This window comes from Trachymyrmex cornetzi, unplaced genomic scaffold (assembly GCF_001594075.2).
Source record: "Trachymyrmex cornetzi isolate Tcor2-1 unplaced genomic scaffold, Tcor1.1 scaffold16, whole genome shotgun sequence".
Classification (NCBI taxonomy): Eukaryota; Metazoa; Arthropoda; class Insecta; order Hymenoptera; family Formicidae; genus Trachymyrmex; species Trachymyrmex cornetzi.
The window spans coordinates 2,116,640-2,133,536 of record NW_017296201.1 but is presented as its reverse complement, the minus strand read 5'-3'; the positions used below and the strand labels follow the sequence as shown (position 1 = coordinate 2,133,536).

Below are 16,897 nucleotides of genomic sequence, written 5' to 3'. Positions count from 1 at the left end.
AAATAACGTTAAAATTCAAACTCACCGTAGCTATTCCGGTACCAGTCAGCGCCGATCACTGGCTTAAATGTCGCCGACTGTCTGCATCGCGATCTCGAGGAAGACTCGCGGAAGACCAAGAATGAACGATGATCACGGACCGTTCCGTTCCTCGCGTTATTTGTTAAGAGGCCAAAGGTTGCCTCTTCTACCATCGGTATTTGTGTACCCAGCACTGACAGAATGTGCCATGCACAGGTTGCGTACTCAGTCTTCTCTCGTTCTACCGTCACTTCGATCGCTCGGACTTCGTCTGGCTATCATTCTCCCACTCTCCCTTCGTTTGTCCACCACGTCGATCTCCTTCTGTATATCGTATTTAAATGCAGATCACGCCGCTATCTCTACAATTCGAATGAGAAGTTTGGTCGAAGCGATTCGTACAGAAACGTGAGAAGTACCCGATCTTTTCGACACAATTTGGCAGAAGAATGATGCCTGGAGTTGAAAAATCAGCAGATTTTTAATATTACATGCGCATCATTTTAAATATCCAATATTATATGTGGATTTTTTCATACGTATCTTCTATTTTATTGATTCATATTTTAATAAAGCGATAATTTTAATTTTTACGTAATTTTATATACAGATGATAATAATTATTGATTAACCTATATGTAGAAAGTCGGTGACTTATATTGTATATGTATGTTCATTATATTGGTATTCAAGAGTATCGATCCACCTGCCAAGCTAGCAAAGGCATACATTAGTGAAGAAATTATTGCAAATCGTATCTACATAATCGTTAATAATAATTTATACTGCACAAATATATCATTTACACTAAATATAAGATTACTTCGCATTTTGAATGAAATGGTCTTTATTAAATGAACTTCACTGAATATTAATGTCAATACTGTCATGCTAGAGTGCTGCATAAGTTATCAAGCCGTTGTGTGTGGGCTATTATAGAATCATTTATGTCAAAACATGAAGACGGAAAATCCAGAGACTAACGCTATCAATGTGCTTTCCTCATTAATAAAACAGCAGCACTTAAGCAAATTGAAATTATAATTATGAAGCTTTGAACATGTTAATTTCACAACTATAGAAATCTATACATTACACTATTACAGTATACATATACACATACGTATATGTATATCTATAAATATATAGACACAGTATTTTAGTCGAAAACATTCCTCCATCGGTTAAATATTATGTAAAAATTTGAAACAAGTTCTATTTCTGCTTAAAATTCAGCAACAGGCTAACTTGAGATTATTAAAATTAATTTGAATGATTCTTCATTTAAATTTATTCTTTTTATTCTTGCAATAGTATTGTTTCAAATTTCCAATTCATTCAATATAGTTCTTAAGAGAGAGAAAGCAAGGAAAAAGTATATAAACACAAATGCTTGAAAAATTATTAAGAGAATCGTACTTACAGAACGAGGAAAAATGCAAAATATATACGAATGGTTGAACGTGAAGTCTCCGTAATTATATTTAGTGAGTTTTTTCAGGAAAGTAATAGTCTCTTCGACGGACACGCTCAGAAACTCTTGTCAATTGTTGCGTATATAATATTGTATTATATAGCAAAAGAAGAGTCAAAGTGAGTATTATTCTATAAAACTCGATTTAAACAACTAAAATATTTTTTATATTTAAAAAATTTGGCTTCAAAATAAAAAGAAAGATTTTATCTAAATTTAATTTAAATAATTATACAAGTAGAAAATGATAATAAGAATCTTGATAAATTTTACAAGAGCTATCAACATATTTTTACGGAATATTTCATTGATTTTTTGTGATTTTAATGTTTCCTGATTTTGTTATATTTATCGTAATTATCTTTATTATTAATATTGTAACTCCAGATAATTTCATTTATTATTTTGACAATTTTTAATCAATCATCAAATAAAAGACAACAAAATAAAACACTATTCACTTTCACAAATTATTTTTTTGTCAAACATCGATTAGAATATCATTATACGCGCACTTGTCCCATTTTAACTGTCATCTCTGACAGCGAAATTTGATAATTTATTGATCCCGGAATTGTAAAAAAGGTTGATTAATTAACTTGATCGAACAACTTACTAACCGACTGATTGATAAACTGCCTGACTGACTTAACTCAGCAATGACGAATGTAAGTGACCAAAAGAATGAAGAAGTGGGGATACACAGGACGAGAGGCGACTACTCGTTTGGCATATATGATGGCATAAAGAATATTACATCACCATCACTATCGTCATCGTTTTGATGTCGATATGTTGCCCAGAAAATATATTTGTCGTATTTGTTAGACTATTACTGGAATCATCAAATCTTATCAGGATGTGACTAATGTAGACTGAATCTGAATAATCAATATATTGACAACAGTTTCTTCTTCAAGTAGAATCTTATTATTTTAGTAGAGAATATTATTATGTAGAGAATGTATGTATATAATAAAAAAAATATCTTTCTTTATGCGGAAAACAAGCACAAACACCGAAAATAATAAATAAAATAAATTTCTTTTAATTTGTGTGTGCTAATTTTTATAAATATACCAAATAGTTGCGCTCGAGTAGCAGAAGAGAGAGTTATTGCAATTTTTTAAATACAATGCTAAGATAAACCAACAAAATAAATCAATTAAATTAATTACACATCTACCTCATTTTAATACGATCTCGTTTTAGTAAAAAGAAGAAAGAAAGCTTCTTTATAAAAACTGTTAAGGTAATTGTTTTAAGCTCAATAATACTTTTCACAAATTTTAGTGTTACTCTCTCTCCTTAACTTTCGAATTATTGAAATACGGCGTTGGCATTGATTATCTCAGGAAGTCGAGTGAACGTAAATGGAAACTCGGGTAATTTCAGCACAGCGGTTTAACTGCTACATACAGCTTTCACTGGATACGACATTCTTATCGAATCTTTCGTTTTCGTTCTACTTTGCGACGAATTAATGGTGATTGGCGTCGCAATTGGCCAAGTTAAACTGGACCTATTTTTTCTAAGAACAGGGCTTATGTTTTATTGCAAGGTCTCTGAAATTGTATATTGCAAAACGCTTCTCACAATTTCTTGTCTGATTATTGTAATACATAATCTTAATAAATGTAACTTCTTATACGTGCTCTGACGAAAACACTGCTGTATGAGTCACTTATGTAGCACGCAAAAAATTCGTCAATGTATTCGATATCGATTGAGGAAAATTGTTCTTTTTTTAGGATTTATTTATACAAATTGCTCACTAATATTGGTAGAGATACAGCTACATATTTCATTTTGGAAGACTTTGTTCACGATTTCTTGAGATAGAGTATCGATAAAGAATATCTAAAGTCATATCAGAAAACATCACGTAATGATAGGTACATGTCAGTGCGCTGCATTTTTGCACGTTTACCGAGCGAAATCGTCGACGATTCAAGCAAAAAATGTACAAAACTATTACCGAACTTGTTTATATTGCTACATTTACTCACTACGAAATTCAGCATTACTCGATTTCCAAATATTATTGCGTATTTTGCTAATGACATAATAATGACAATATAATCTTAAACACCTCAGTACGAAAACAACACACTTAGACATATCCAACTTAATTTGATTGGTTATTACTTTTATAAAAATAAACATACATTGTAATCAATTTTTTTTCGATCAAAACCAAAGACATTAAGAAACATAATGATACCAAATAAATGTTAGGTATCTTTATTAATAAAAAAGTTATAAGCAATGGAAAAAACATTGAAAAGGTATTGGGAAAAGAAAAGCTGGATATGCCATACTGAAAAGGCGTTTTAGAGTTATTAATGTGCATTTATGTGTGTATATATATATATATATATGTATAAAAGTGCGGTATATTCTAACGTACTGCTTGACTAAACGTTATATCACAATATTTCTATATTGAGATATTACCCTTTCTAAGAATCAACTTTGGCAATAAAATTTCTAAACTTAATTAATTTAGAAGACAAAGTAAAACACATAATTTTTATGTTTCGTCATTAATATGATTACATATAAAGTAATTATCATTTTATTACATAAAAAAGAATATTAAAATTCGATTATTCTATGATGTGTGTCTTGATAGTAAAATACAAACGGTATTATCTGAAAAAAAGTTCGATGGAAAGGAAAGCTGAATAAAAAGAAAAATATTGTACAAAAAAGGTAAATTTTGTTTTCTTAGATTCTTTAAAATTATCATCTAATAAATTATAATCAATGACGTAACGTCCCCAATTACAAAAATAAATAAACTATCGCATTAAAAAAATGAAAATTAATATTCTGTTAATGAACCATCTCTGTCATATTTTTCTGGCAAGCTTTTCGGTAAAAATATATTATGTCTTAACTATATATTATAAATTATATAAATTTAATCGTGCTATTTTAAAGATACTCGATATCGAGCACAATTCGTACAAAAGTTTGCGATGCATTTGTAATCGTTTGAAACGGAAATGCTTCGGCTTTCATAGTGGACGGAGTTTATGATCGATCGACATCGAAGCTTACGCTGACAATCTCGTTAACGACTGCCGTTGGCGATGATTACGTCATAACGATTTCGAATCGCGTTAAACGACTTAATCGATCGACAACTGCCGGAAGGATCCATCAAGACCAAATAGGTCGTCCTGCGTCTTTGGTTTACCTGGTCGTAAAGCCTCGTTAGTCTTCATAGCTTCCTGCTCCGCGAACCACGGCCCGTAATCCTCCAACTTCTTCATCCACATGTCTGAAAGATAAAGAAAAAGAAATAATATTAGTCAGAGAAATCGTCTTAAAGTCTTAAAGATATTTAAAGGGTGATGTTTTCTATATGTGCATATTGCTATTTCAATAACAACCATTGTTATTATCTCGCTTTGATATTATATGCCGGATGTCTCACAAATTTAATAAAGAAAATTTAATGTTTTTTTCTCGAAATGCTCAAGAGACTAAAAAAAAGTGTGTTTGAAATAAAAAATAAAGTTTCAAAATGCACTCTAAACTTCAAATAAATAGAAATAGTGAAATTAACGTACCATGTATATTCTGGATGGGTCCAGCGTCGCCACCGTATTCAGCCGGCAATATCTCTCGAGGTATGTAATCATAAAGCGTCTTGATATCACTGTGCATGAAGATGCGATTGCGTATCTTTTCCTTCAGGAAAGGCTTGACAAAATTAAGGATTGTGTCTACGAGTGGACTGATGTTTATCACGTGCACTTCCTTCAGCTTCACCGGATATGCTTCCATCGCGCAAACCAGGAATTTCTTCACTACAGGTGGTGTAAACTTGGCAAAATGTATGGGCGTCGCGACGGCAGCGTCGAGAATGTAGACGTCGCCAGCCACACCGTGTTCCTCCTCCTTCAGACGAATGTCGCCGATCATGAACACTATCTTTAATGATAATAATGTCTGTTCTGACGTCATGATACGAAATATTACATAAAATATAATATTACATTGACGTGAAATAGTTTTTAAAAATCATCAAAATCGATATAGCGAGTTCAATTATAAACACTACAAATATAAAAAGAATTAAGAATGACGTAATAAAATGTTATTTATGAACAGCAGAATAAATTTACCGAAATAATACCAGTAAATGTATTTTTTAAGGGATATTAAGCACTAATACGAAAGATTGTGTTGTAAATAAGATTGATCTTTTATTTTTAAACATAACAGAATTTTACTGAAGAAAGCATTTCCAGATTCATGTATGGTTTTACTGAAATATCTAAAAATTTAGCTACATACAAGTCTGAAAATAATTTGTTGAACCATCCAAATAGTTATGCAGAACGCTCAAGCTGATTGCTAGAACATCAAAACTTTTTGGAGCACTGCTCATCATGCTTGAGCGTCCTACATAATTATTCTGATAGTCCAACAAAATTATTATCAGATTTATAATTAAATTTGTAGATACTTTAACAAAACCGTTGCTTCCGTATAGCCAAATGTCTGTATAGTTTTGTCGAAATGAAATGACCGCAATGAACTTATACCTTCATAGCTTCCGGTATATTGGGAGTTGGTACGTCCTTATCGATTCCTCGCATGACGATCACTCTACATCCCTTGTACGTCAAGCCTGGCAAAGGAGGTATATGTCTGCAGGAAGGAGACAAAGAGTTAAAGGTTGCCGTTTAGTTAGAGGAGCACCATTTCTTTCTAAATAATATCGATATCTTAAACTATCGCCATATGTATACTGTGTACAATTGCAAGATCCTTACACAAGCTTCACTATTTCTTGCAGCGACGGCCTTGTGATGTCACGATTGGAGAAAAATTCAGGGACTATTGCGCGCATCGTGAAGTACATGTCCAGTTTCCGTTTGCATTTCTCCAAGGAAAACTTGCACCCGCGTAGAAACGTCATTATTCTTTGATCATCTAAAAAGAGATAAGATTATATCATGATGACTGTATATCTATTATAGTAATTAAAAAAGAATCTACTTAAAGCCTACTTTAAATGATCTGTACAATTCATGTCGGAATTTAAAATAGAATTTTATTCTAAACATTTAAAGAGAATAAACAATGTATTAAAATAAAATGAAATATAAATTAAAATAAAATGTACATTAAAATTTTATAATATATATGTGAAAATATGCGGTATGTAAAATTATAAATAAGATTCTATATCCTAAAATTTTATGCAGACTGTAGTAGGTTGCCTTCGCGATTATATAATTTTATATGTCATTTAACGTATATCTAACAAAAATTGTATGTACCATCGAACTTAGGTAAATGCGGCTGCTTGGCGAGCCATTCTTTGATCATTTCGAGATCCTTATCGCGCGTTGCTACATTCTCATTCAACTCCACTCGTATCTGCTTGGACATTTCCTCCGTAGGTTGTATCAGCAGCATCTACAAACACAACAATCGCAATAAGAAAGTAGGAATATACCTATATGACATCAAACATAGGCAAGCAAATTCGAGAATTCTTGCAATAAAAAAATATAAATATATGTCCCCCATTTTCAGGATTAGAAAGCGTAAAATTAAATTACTTGCAAAATAAATCCGACATCGTCCTGACCGCGCGTATGCATAATGTCTATGACTCCTTTTCGGTTACACGTGTTATGCGCGCAATGTGCACTACAGAGATTACATAACCGGTTGAGATACCCATCGTTCTTATGTCAGGAATTAATGCTGACCAAAGCGGCTTGCTCAACGCGAACTTTCTCTAACTCGTCGCGGCTTCGTACGTAGAAGCCGAGAGAATGTTTCTTAATCTTTACCCCTTCTCGTTTCGGGAACGGCAGTATTTCGAAATTCATTTTTTATGACCCATTTAATCATATGAAAACATTTATAAAATCATATTCTTGTAATTAATACAGAAAACTCTATAGGTTTATTCTCCTCGCCACGCAGAACTCGAGAACAAAATACTTATTTAAAGAAGAAAAAAGGAAGAAATTTTTGAAACTGAAAAAAGACAAAGTGAAAAACAAAAGATTTTTTTAAATTAGAATAGTTATGGCACAAGCGCTCTTGGCCACCAGATTACTATCGCGATTGTCTTTTCATAAAGCACAGGAAAATTGGCAAGTGTGAAAGTCCGTAAGTATTCAAAAAATTAGTGACAAGCTTAGAACATTATTCAAGCACAGCAACGTCTGCAAAGTGCTAAAAATGCGCTTAAATATATTCTTTTTAGTACTTTTTTAACGTTTTGTAGACACTGTGTGTTACTATTATCTCTACAGCATCAAAGGATGTGATTTGAATACAATAGAAATGAAATTTATAATAATGTCAAATTAGTAGGAAAAAGAAAGAGAGAGAAAGAGAAACAAAGAGGACCTGATTTTAAATTTTAATTAAACATCAAAGATTTAAAAAAATTTAATATTAATATATAATTCTAAAGATTTAGGAAAAATAATATTTAAGTAATATATTAAAAAAAAATAAATGTATAGACTTAAACCTGTTCTCATAAATATAAAAGATCTTAAGTTTTCAGCTTTATAAATATTCAACATTCTTATACAGTTATTTGATACAAAATAAATGTGTCGTGTCTGCAGTATAAGACGAATAAAAAATGCAGTATAGACGAGGAAAGCGTTTGCAGTATAGACTGAGAAAAAATGTGTAAGAGTAAATGAAGATAACCTGGATTCTTAAAAAGAATTACCTTGTAAAAAAGTTAAAGAAAAGTTTGAAGAGTTAAGTAAGACATTGCGGATAATGGTTTCGCGTTAAATTTGAAATGTACAATCCCTTTTCTTTTTATTATATTTTAATATCAAGATTAAGCGCGACATTTAACTCTCTATGGGTCCGGGTAACTTTCAAGTCACATACTAATATTTCGATATTTTATTATAATTTATTTAATTTCTTACCGCTAGGTGATGTATACATCTTGTTATATATAATGCCTTCTTAGTAACCAATAACATTCTTGATAGCGGTATAAACTTTAATCTGATCAAAGTAACCCAAGCAGAACAACAAGTTGAAATGAATCAGAAATGATTGAAAAATGACTTTTAATGATGTTCAATCATTTGCGATTCATTTTGATATCATTTTGTCTGCAGATAGACATAATTTGTATTTATATGTTGATATTTGTTCACGTTACATAATTTTTTTTATATAGTCATGAAAAAAATTCACCCCATAGAGGATTAAAGCTTATTTCATTGAATGTAACTTTATAATATTGTGTAATAATATTAACGCGATATGATACGCATGCAAAATGATCTCGACTGAGTGTTTCCCAAATAGTTTATTTCATATATGTTATAAAAGAGAGCCAAACTTACCTTGACCGATGTGCAACACGATTTGCAGGCACAGACAAACACTCACCGTGCAAACGATCGCGGCAACGATGACTTTCGGATTGTTGCAGAGAGAGAAATGATCGGAGCCGCGAACTCGAGAGACGGCAAATGAACAACGGAGTGGGAACGATTACTTCTCGTGCGTGGACCGGTTCTCCTTTATACCATAGGGATGCCCCACTCTTACTTTGCTTGTTACGGTACGTAAAAAGAAAACCTGATTGATTAGCAATTTTTTGGGCAAATTTTACCAACAAATTAGTCGAGCTCTGTTGATTCATAGGAGATAGTCAGAAGAAATCCCGTCCATTTCATGACGTAAAAAAACATTTTGAACGATACTAGATACATTAAACAGAGCAAAGCAAACATTAACATATTGTGCAGTGTCTGTGGGCGTCCTAAAAATAATAGGCTGAAACTAAAAATTTTATAATGAAATATGGAGTTGTTTGTTACAATATTCAAATTTTAGTGATTTTATACAAAGAATTTAACGTAAAGATTTATTTCTATCTATATGAGAAAGAGATTATTAATTAATTTCCAATTTTATTAAAGGGGAGTCACGACCCGTCCAAAGTAAGTCAACATTAGCTAATATTACATATACATACACGCGTATATACACATGACATGCATAATTATTCATATGAATGTAGATCAATATTTAGCGAGTGCAGTGCATAAAGTTGACGTACATTGGTCATGGTGTCTGAAGCCAACTAAAAAAAGCTAATAGAGTATAATTCAAAAGTACATGATAAAAGTACATAATCTTTTACTTGTTTATATGCGAACCGCTTAAAGATACGTTGATCGATTCTCAGAAGAAAGTTTCACATTTTATTGTTTATCAGAGCAAAAAAAGATGAATCACGTACGCACCAAAGCGGTCAGGCGCGCTCATCAGGCGAGAATTTTCACGTTATATAAACGTTACAATTTCATGAGTTTCTAAAATTATGGAATTATATTAAAGTTAGCTATCGCCGTTCCTCGGTAAATAATTGCGAAATTATTGCGATTGCGTATAATGAGTAAATAAATTCACAGCTATACGCCGTGTATAGTCTCCGGTTTTCGTCGAAATCCACTATTAAGAAACAAGCTAAAGCTTTTGTTTATCGTCATCCACTACCTAAGAAAGAACCATATACAATTACGTGTTTACGTATATAAAAAAATTGTTCTTGTGTTGATTTGATTAATGTCTTAGAAAAATAAGACCGTTCGCAAAAAGTGTTCGACAGTTCTTTCAAGCAAAGTATTCATATAATTGATTATATTACTAATAAGCACGAGAAAAAGTAAGAAAACGTCATATTAACGATTATTATCTGCCATTAGAGAACACTTAGTGAATGCATTGGTTACCACTGTTGAGTTAATGTTGGCCTAACATAATAACTATACGATTGATATCAACATTACATGCACAATTAGTCATATGAATGTATACTATTATTTAGTGAATGTGTCAGCGTTAGAAAAAACAGAGAAAGAAGTAATCAAATCTCAGAAGCTGCTCCAGTTATTTTCTGTGTACAATTTTCATATTTAAAAAAGGACAAAATGACAAAAAAAAGTGACAAAAACGAAAAACCTTTTTTTTTTCTTTAACGTGAAGAGAAAAAAAGGACAGATAAACCTTTTAAGAAGTTCAGCTGAAAAGAACAAGTCTATATACTCTGTATTTAAATATAAACGATAATAATCAAATCGGAAAAACGATATAATTGCGATATAATCTTCTTTTTTGTTTTATATAATAAACACGCGTGTTTTTTATATAATTCTAATCGCTCTGTACATATCGTCAGATCAATCTAATTAAATATGTTTTACTACACAATTTATTAGCAAATTGTTTTCGAACATATGTTTATAGCCGCGTAAGATTTCCAAGATTAACGAAATTTTCTTCAAAAAAACTCGGATTATCGGTAATATGTGATTATGATAATTAACACAAACGAAATCGCAAGTCTTTGTTCTTGCGAATAATAAATAATTCGCAAGAATTTATTATTGATTTTCGCACGTTGCTAGTGAAGATAACAATGATAATCGTACATTCGATTCTTTATCGTATTTACTTCCGAGTGCATAGAATCACACGCTGCCTGACTCACACGGGCTGCACTCATACCCTCGTCTTACTTTCTTTCGCGGATACGTGCGCCGTTGTTGTTGCACCGGGGCACGATTACGCGAGTGGCGACCGTCGTAACCGAAAGAATTCGCGTGTATATGAAATTGCCGGTTGCAACTTCATATACATTCACGTGCGATTTTGTAATTGACTAGAACGAGCAAGACGTGTTTATACATGCGGTGAACACTTGGCCCCGCAAATATACGAAACTAGTCAATCCTGCCTTTTTTAAATTGCCAATATTAGATTAGAGTTCGCTCTTTTTGAGTCAGACTTTAACGACAGTTTTACGAACCAGAAATTAATTTTCCTTTAGAAAAAGTCACTCGTGTATCGCACAGGTATAATTTATTTGTCAAAGTTTATTCGTGGATTTAATTGACATTGTAACAACATAACATCGTAATTTTCTTTTCTTTCGAAAGCGCTATTCATCGAATATTATCCCTTATAATGCTTTTTCAAGAAAATATTATCAAAATTGTTATTAATTCTCATCTATATTGGGTAAAATATAGAGGAGTAAATAGAAAAAAAGATAAAGAAATAGAAACATATAAAGACGGAGTACGAAATATTATGTCTACATTTAAGATGTTATTGCGGCCTTGCCGAGGATCGAGGTCATGGTACCGAGAACTGTACTGAGATCACATGGTATTGTCTTCAATGAAGCCGAATTCCTTTGTATTTTTTCGAATAGTTGTTTCTTCAGTGTTTATGGTGCTCTAAACAGAAGATACACCAAAAATCAATATACATATTTCCAGATCAGATTATTAAAAATTTGAAGCTAGTTCTTATTGAAAGTCTTTGCTATTAACAATTTGTATTAATATTTTAGTTGAATATACTTAATATAAACATAAAATTTACACAAACATAGAAACCTACTTTGACGTAGTGCCATTCAGTTTATCCGTTTTCTGTACAAAAATGGAATACAATTAATGTATTTTAAATGATTATATTTTATTTAATTAATTATTTCTTTATTTAATTTTATATTAATTTAATTAATTGCTCTTGTATTTAGCAAAGCATTATTGTTGTTATTTAAATATATGTCAAATATATATTTATACAATTGTGTGCTCTATTTTTATACGATCTGTATTTTAAGACGTAAAATAATTTGTACATGTTAAGTTATTATTGTTCCGAGAATATGAGGTACGTTGATTGAATATATAAACAATAATATTAAAGTGAACTTGCGACACAAATGAACAAACATTATCATTATTTATTATTAAGACATGATTGGTTCACCTTACCAGTTTTTCAATGTTTGTGTTTCTAATAACTCGCTTTTCCGCTGGCAATTCTTGCGAAATGATTCCAGTTGATACACGTAACTCAATCGGAATATCGCGTCTTTGTTGATTCATACATTCGGTATCATAACAATTGCTTGTAATTATCGCTTTTTTTATTAGAATTGGTAGCTCATCAATAACTTTTGCTTCCCGAAAAATTCGACAATTCGGTCCTCGTGCAGCAAATGAAACGGGTACTTGGTCTCCAACACAGATTTGCGTTACGATCAAAAGAGTGTTCTTCAGAGAAGTCTTCATTGATTTAAGAAAACGTAAGTTTATTAATATTTACAAGAACGAGTAATTACTTTTAATGTTTTTATTTATTATATTTAATTATCTCTGATTTCGGCATTTAATTAAAATTTGACGAAAATACTCAAGTAAAAAAAACTACTAAACTATAATGTATTTTATATTTCTCTAAATCATTTGCGAGTCAAATCTGATGGTTTTATTGACACTGAAGCAATGATTACTTCGCGTTGAAGAAGATCAACAGCGGCGGCTCCCTCACTTCTCGGCACGACGGCGACTAACATATAACCTTTATCGTTCGGAACAGATTTCAGCTCTCTGATGGTTTTCTCGATTAAATTAATCGCAGTTGATTGAAGAAAGGACTGTTTGCGCGATGAAAACTCATTCTTGAACACACCATCATCGTTCTTGTGCAATGATTCAAGTAGAGAACGGAAAAATGCCATTCTTATTTTGGACAATATATAAAAAATATCCCATGTGGTATCATAATTCATATCTCCTATAAATAAAAAATTTGTTTCTTTTTTATCTTTTCCTTTATTTTTATAAGCTAATTAAAGATTATATTTTATGTCAAAATGTCTAAAATGTCAACTTGTTATATTATGTACAACATATATATCTATTTTTATTTACGCTTAGGATTAAAATGATCAAAATCTAATTTAATATATCATTCAAGATATTATTTTATATCTTATATTTTATATCTCATATTTGGAATTATTCTTAAAACTATCAGAATTTCATGTTTCATGTTTGTTTTTCACTGTCTTTTACTTTATTTTTCTTAATCTTTAACTAATGTTGTGAATCTTTTCACCTTTATTAAAATATTCATGTGAAATATTTTTCTTTAATTACATTCACTTCCGACTCACCGTCTGTCTTTGAATCTTCCGTAATCAAAGGGGAAACGGAACTCGTCCGGTCGCTAAGATCGATCACTTGCCAACCGTCGTTGGAATTGCGTTTGCTTTTACGCAATTCTAACTTTGCATTACTCTTATTGGAGCTAGACTCGTATTTAGGAAAAAATGGGATCGAGAAGTTGTTACTAGAAACTGCACCTGTTCCATAAAATCAAATTAAATTAGTAATTAACATAAGGAATGTTGGAAGGATACGTTATGATATTTTTATATATAATATTTTTTAATATTCTCTCGTGTTAATATTTTTAAAGATTTCGATACATGACTTGCAATAATTTAATAAATGCATTTTTTTGCTTTTTTCAAACCTGTTGTCATTCCTCTCGTGTGTGTCGCCCAGGATAACAACTCTTTGATATTCGAGAAAAGGATACGCTCGCAATTGCAACTTTTTTCCTTTTTTTCAGAAGTAGACGCGTTGTCCATAGAGAAATTAGCGTTCTCGATCTTGTCACGGCAATTCTACGATATAAATTTTATCTAACACAACTCGAATTTAAACTATCCAATGTAAATAAGCTTAAAAAAGATTGTATATACATAGTAATACAAAATAAAATTGTAAAAACTGAATTCTAGTTCTTTCTTTGAATTTAACATATTTAAAAACTCGCTACTTCCTCATAGTATCACATTTTTATCAAACTATTAATTATTTTGTAATAGTATATTTAATCAAAATACTTAAATATATATATATATATTTTTTTTTTCGTAAGAACACCGTGAGCTTATTTTGTACTTATTATTGAGTGTAGAAAAGAGAGTTAAATAATGAAAGAAAAATTTGTTCTATAAATGTTCAATTTTCTATTAAATTATCCGACATAGAAATGATTAATGTAATTATAGAAAAGTACTTGAAGAACTCCTTCAATCGCGAAGGGCAGTCTTTCTTTATAATCTTTCCACGAATTCTCTTCCTTTTTCTCATGGTCTCTTTCATCGATCAAGAGCAAAATGATATTTCGAGGAGTAACAGCATTAGCGTTTTCTTCAAAAGAATCAGAAACGTCGTTCCTCATTGCCGATGCTATTTCGTTGATAGGTTTTATCTCGATGAGTTTCATCTCGACTTTTTCAGTTGTTGATTTCTTCTTGCGCGTCTGATTTTCTAACATATTTTCTGATATTTTCGCATCTTCAGTTTGCAAGATCCTGTTCATACCAGTTACTTGCATCTCTTTCATTGCAGGGTCGACAAATACTCTTTGATAAGTGTCCAAGGACGGTGCCGTGTCCCATGCAGGTGGTACAAATACTACTATTGAGTTGTGACATACATTATTAGTCAATATGTATAATAAATGTTCTTAGAAAAGCAAATAATTTACGCATTGCTGTATATTTTTTAAAACAAAGAAAAAGAAGAAATATCACGATAGGTGCGTAAAAGTATAATCTAAAATAGCGAGCCTTTAAGAACAGTGATGAAAGCCGAAAATCAAATAAATAATTATGTTTACACGTCACTATTTAATCAGATTTTAATGACATCCGTAGTTTATACCAAAACATCAATAATTAATTATTAATTATTGACGTAAAATATTAGCATACAAGAGAATGTCTTGATGCTAATCATATAAACGTTAATTCAATAACAATTAGTGTTTTTAAATCAGATTTAATTGGTGTTTATACAATGTAAACATAGTCATTGGTATTGGCATTCATAGTCAATTCTTATAATTAAGTCGTCTCTAAGTACAATTTTAACATGTCCATAAATTATAGAGTATTAGCATCTCAAGACATTATTTACTGTTTGAAACAAGAACTGGTTATGTAAGTTGACTAAACGATTAATACACGTTTACACTTTGTCATAAGTTACAGTAATAAATATGACTATTCAAATGAAGCGGAGATGAAAGCAAAGATTGACGCGGTACCTGCGCGATCCATCGTAAATCCGTAGGAGCACATCATCAGCGACCACAGCATCAGAACGAAGATACCGAAACGTGACATGACGACTTTCACTAATAAAATTAATTTAAAAGTTTTCATTATATCACAATTAGATTATCCCGCTTCACATGCACCTATTTTTATAATATATCGCTCACTTGTAATCAATTCGAGATTGGTTTTTTTTATAAAAAGAGACTTTGTGGAGAGTGAAACAGTTTAATTCTAGATCGTTGTTCAATCTCGATAATTGCTACGTCCGCCTTGTTTTCTTCCCAAAAAAACAATTAGACTGCGCTGTCGCTAATCAACAAAATCGGTTGCCCGAACGACCAAAGGAGAATCTTATAAGTCACATGAAGTTCTCTTGTTAGGATTTTTTTGCAGTGATTAAAACATCACGTACAATTTACAGGTTTCTGATTTACGTAAAATCGCGTCGTTGAACCTAGATAATTTAAATTCAAATATGTATTGATTATTTTATCAATCATTGCATTTATTAACAAGTTTGAACAGGACACCCTTTATCCGAGAAACATCTTGGGAACATCTATGGATGTTCAGAGGACATAGGAACGTCCTCTAACATCTTTAAGAAGTCCCTTGAAGCGCATTCAGATTCCCACCCGAGTATTCCCCCGAGTATTATCCTTGTTTAACATTCGGTGAGCAACAATTAAGGATAAAATGGCTCTTGGTACTTAGGTGAGAATCTGAAAACGCCCCTGGAGGTCTGCTGTATGGGGAAAGAACTTTCTTGTTTTAAATAAAAGATTAAAATATCTAGGTATAAGTGCCATCAATAACTTCTTCAATGTTGACCTAATTTTAACTTATCCATCGTATCAGCACAAAGTATCATTAACCGACCATCGCACCGGTCGTAATATCGAAGGACTATCGCCCTAAATAATGAAGGATTCCTTACTATGTACTATCCATGTAAGTTGCGGTGCGGCCCTCGTTTTAAGTCGATACGTGACATATTTAACCGTTGAGACTTACATAGGTCACACTCGACGATAAAACTACGCCCGATTTATACTATTTGTTTTACGTCATTCGTTTCGTATGCGCGCGTATTTTACGTACGAATCATTTATTTTCATCGACCCTATGATGTATGTGATGATGGTATCCTGGCAAATTGCATCTCATTTACGCGAATTTAAGTACATTTTTCAACGTTGATTTTGCGTGTTGAAAAAGAGAGTGATTTTCCACAAAATTTACCAGAGAAAATTGGCTCCATCCAAAATCTGTCAAATCCAAATCATGCTGTGATGATAATTTTGCATATTAATTCAAAAAATTACTAAAAATAGATTCTTAAGATATATAAAATTAATACATAAAAATACAATAATTAATTTGTAAATATTTTCAAGAAAAATGTGAAATTTTGTATGATAAAAAGG

At 31.6% G+C, this 16,897-nt stretch overlaps 1 protein-coding gene across 2 annotated transcripts; it reads right to left on the bottom strand.

Annotated features, from left to right (window-relative positions):
- Positions 1-4,314: 4,314 nt before the first annotated feature.
- LOC108758906 (alpha-tocopherol transfer protein-like) lies at positions 4,315-15,767 on the bottom strand. 2 transcript variants are annotated; one of them, XM_018504130.1, is made up of 12 exons: positions 15,635-15,767; positions 15,458-15,547; positions 14,423-14,826; positions 13,871-14,024; positions 13,509-13,697; positions 12,843-13,126; positions 12,322-12,615; positions 6,799-6,937; positions 6,289-6,448; positions 6,058-6,163; positions 5,077-5,440; positions 4,321-4,784 (listed from the first exon to the last, which is right to left on the bottom strand). In XM_018504130.1, coding segments are annotated over exons 1-12 (2,337 nt in total). In that variant the 5' UTR covers positions 15,636-15,767; the 3' UTR covers positions 4,321-4,632. The 2 variants fall into 2 exon arrangements, with proteins under 2 accessions (XP_018359631.1, XP_018359632.1); XM_018504129.1 differs by lacking the exons at positions 12,322-12,615; positions 12,843-13,126; positions 13,509-13,697; ... (2 more) ...; positions 15,458-15,547; positions 15,635-15,767 and adding an exon at positions 8,866-8,880 and having other exon boundaries at positions 4,315-4,784.
- Between the last annotated feature and the right edge of the window lie 1,130 nt (positions 15,768-16,897).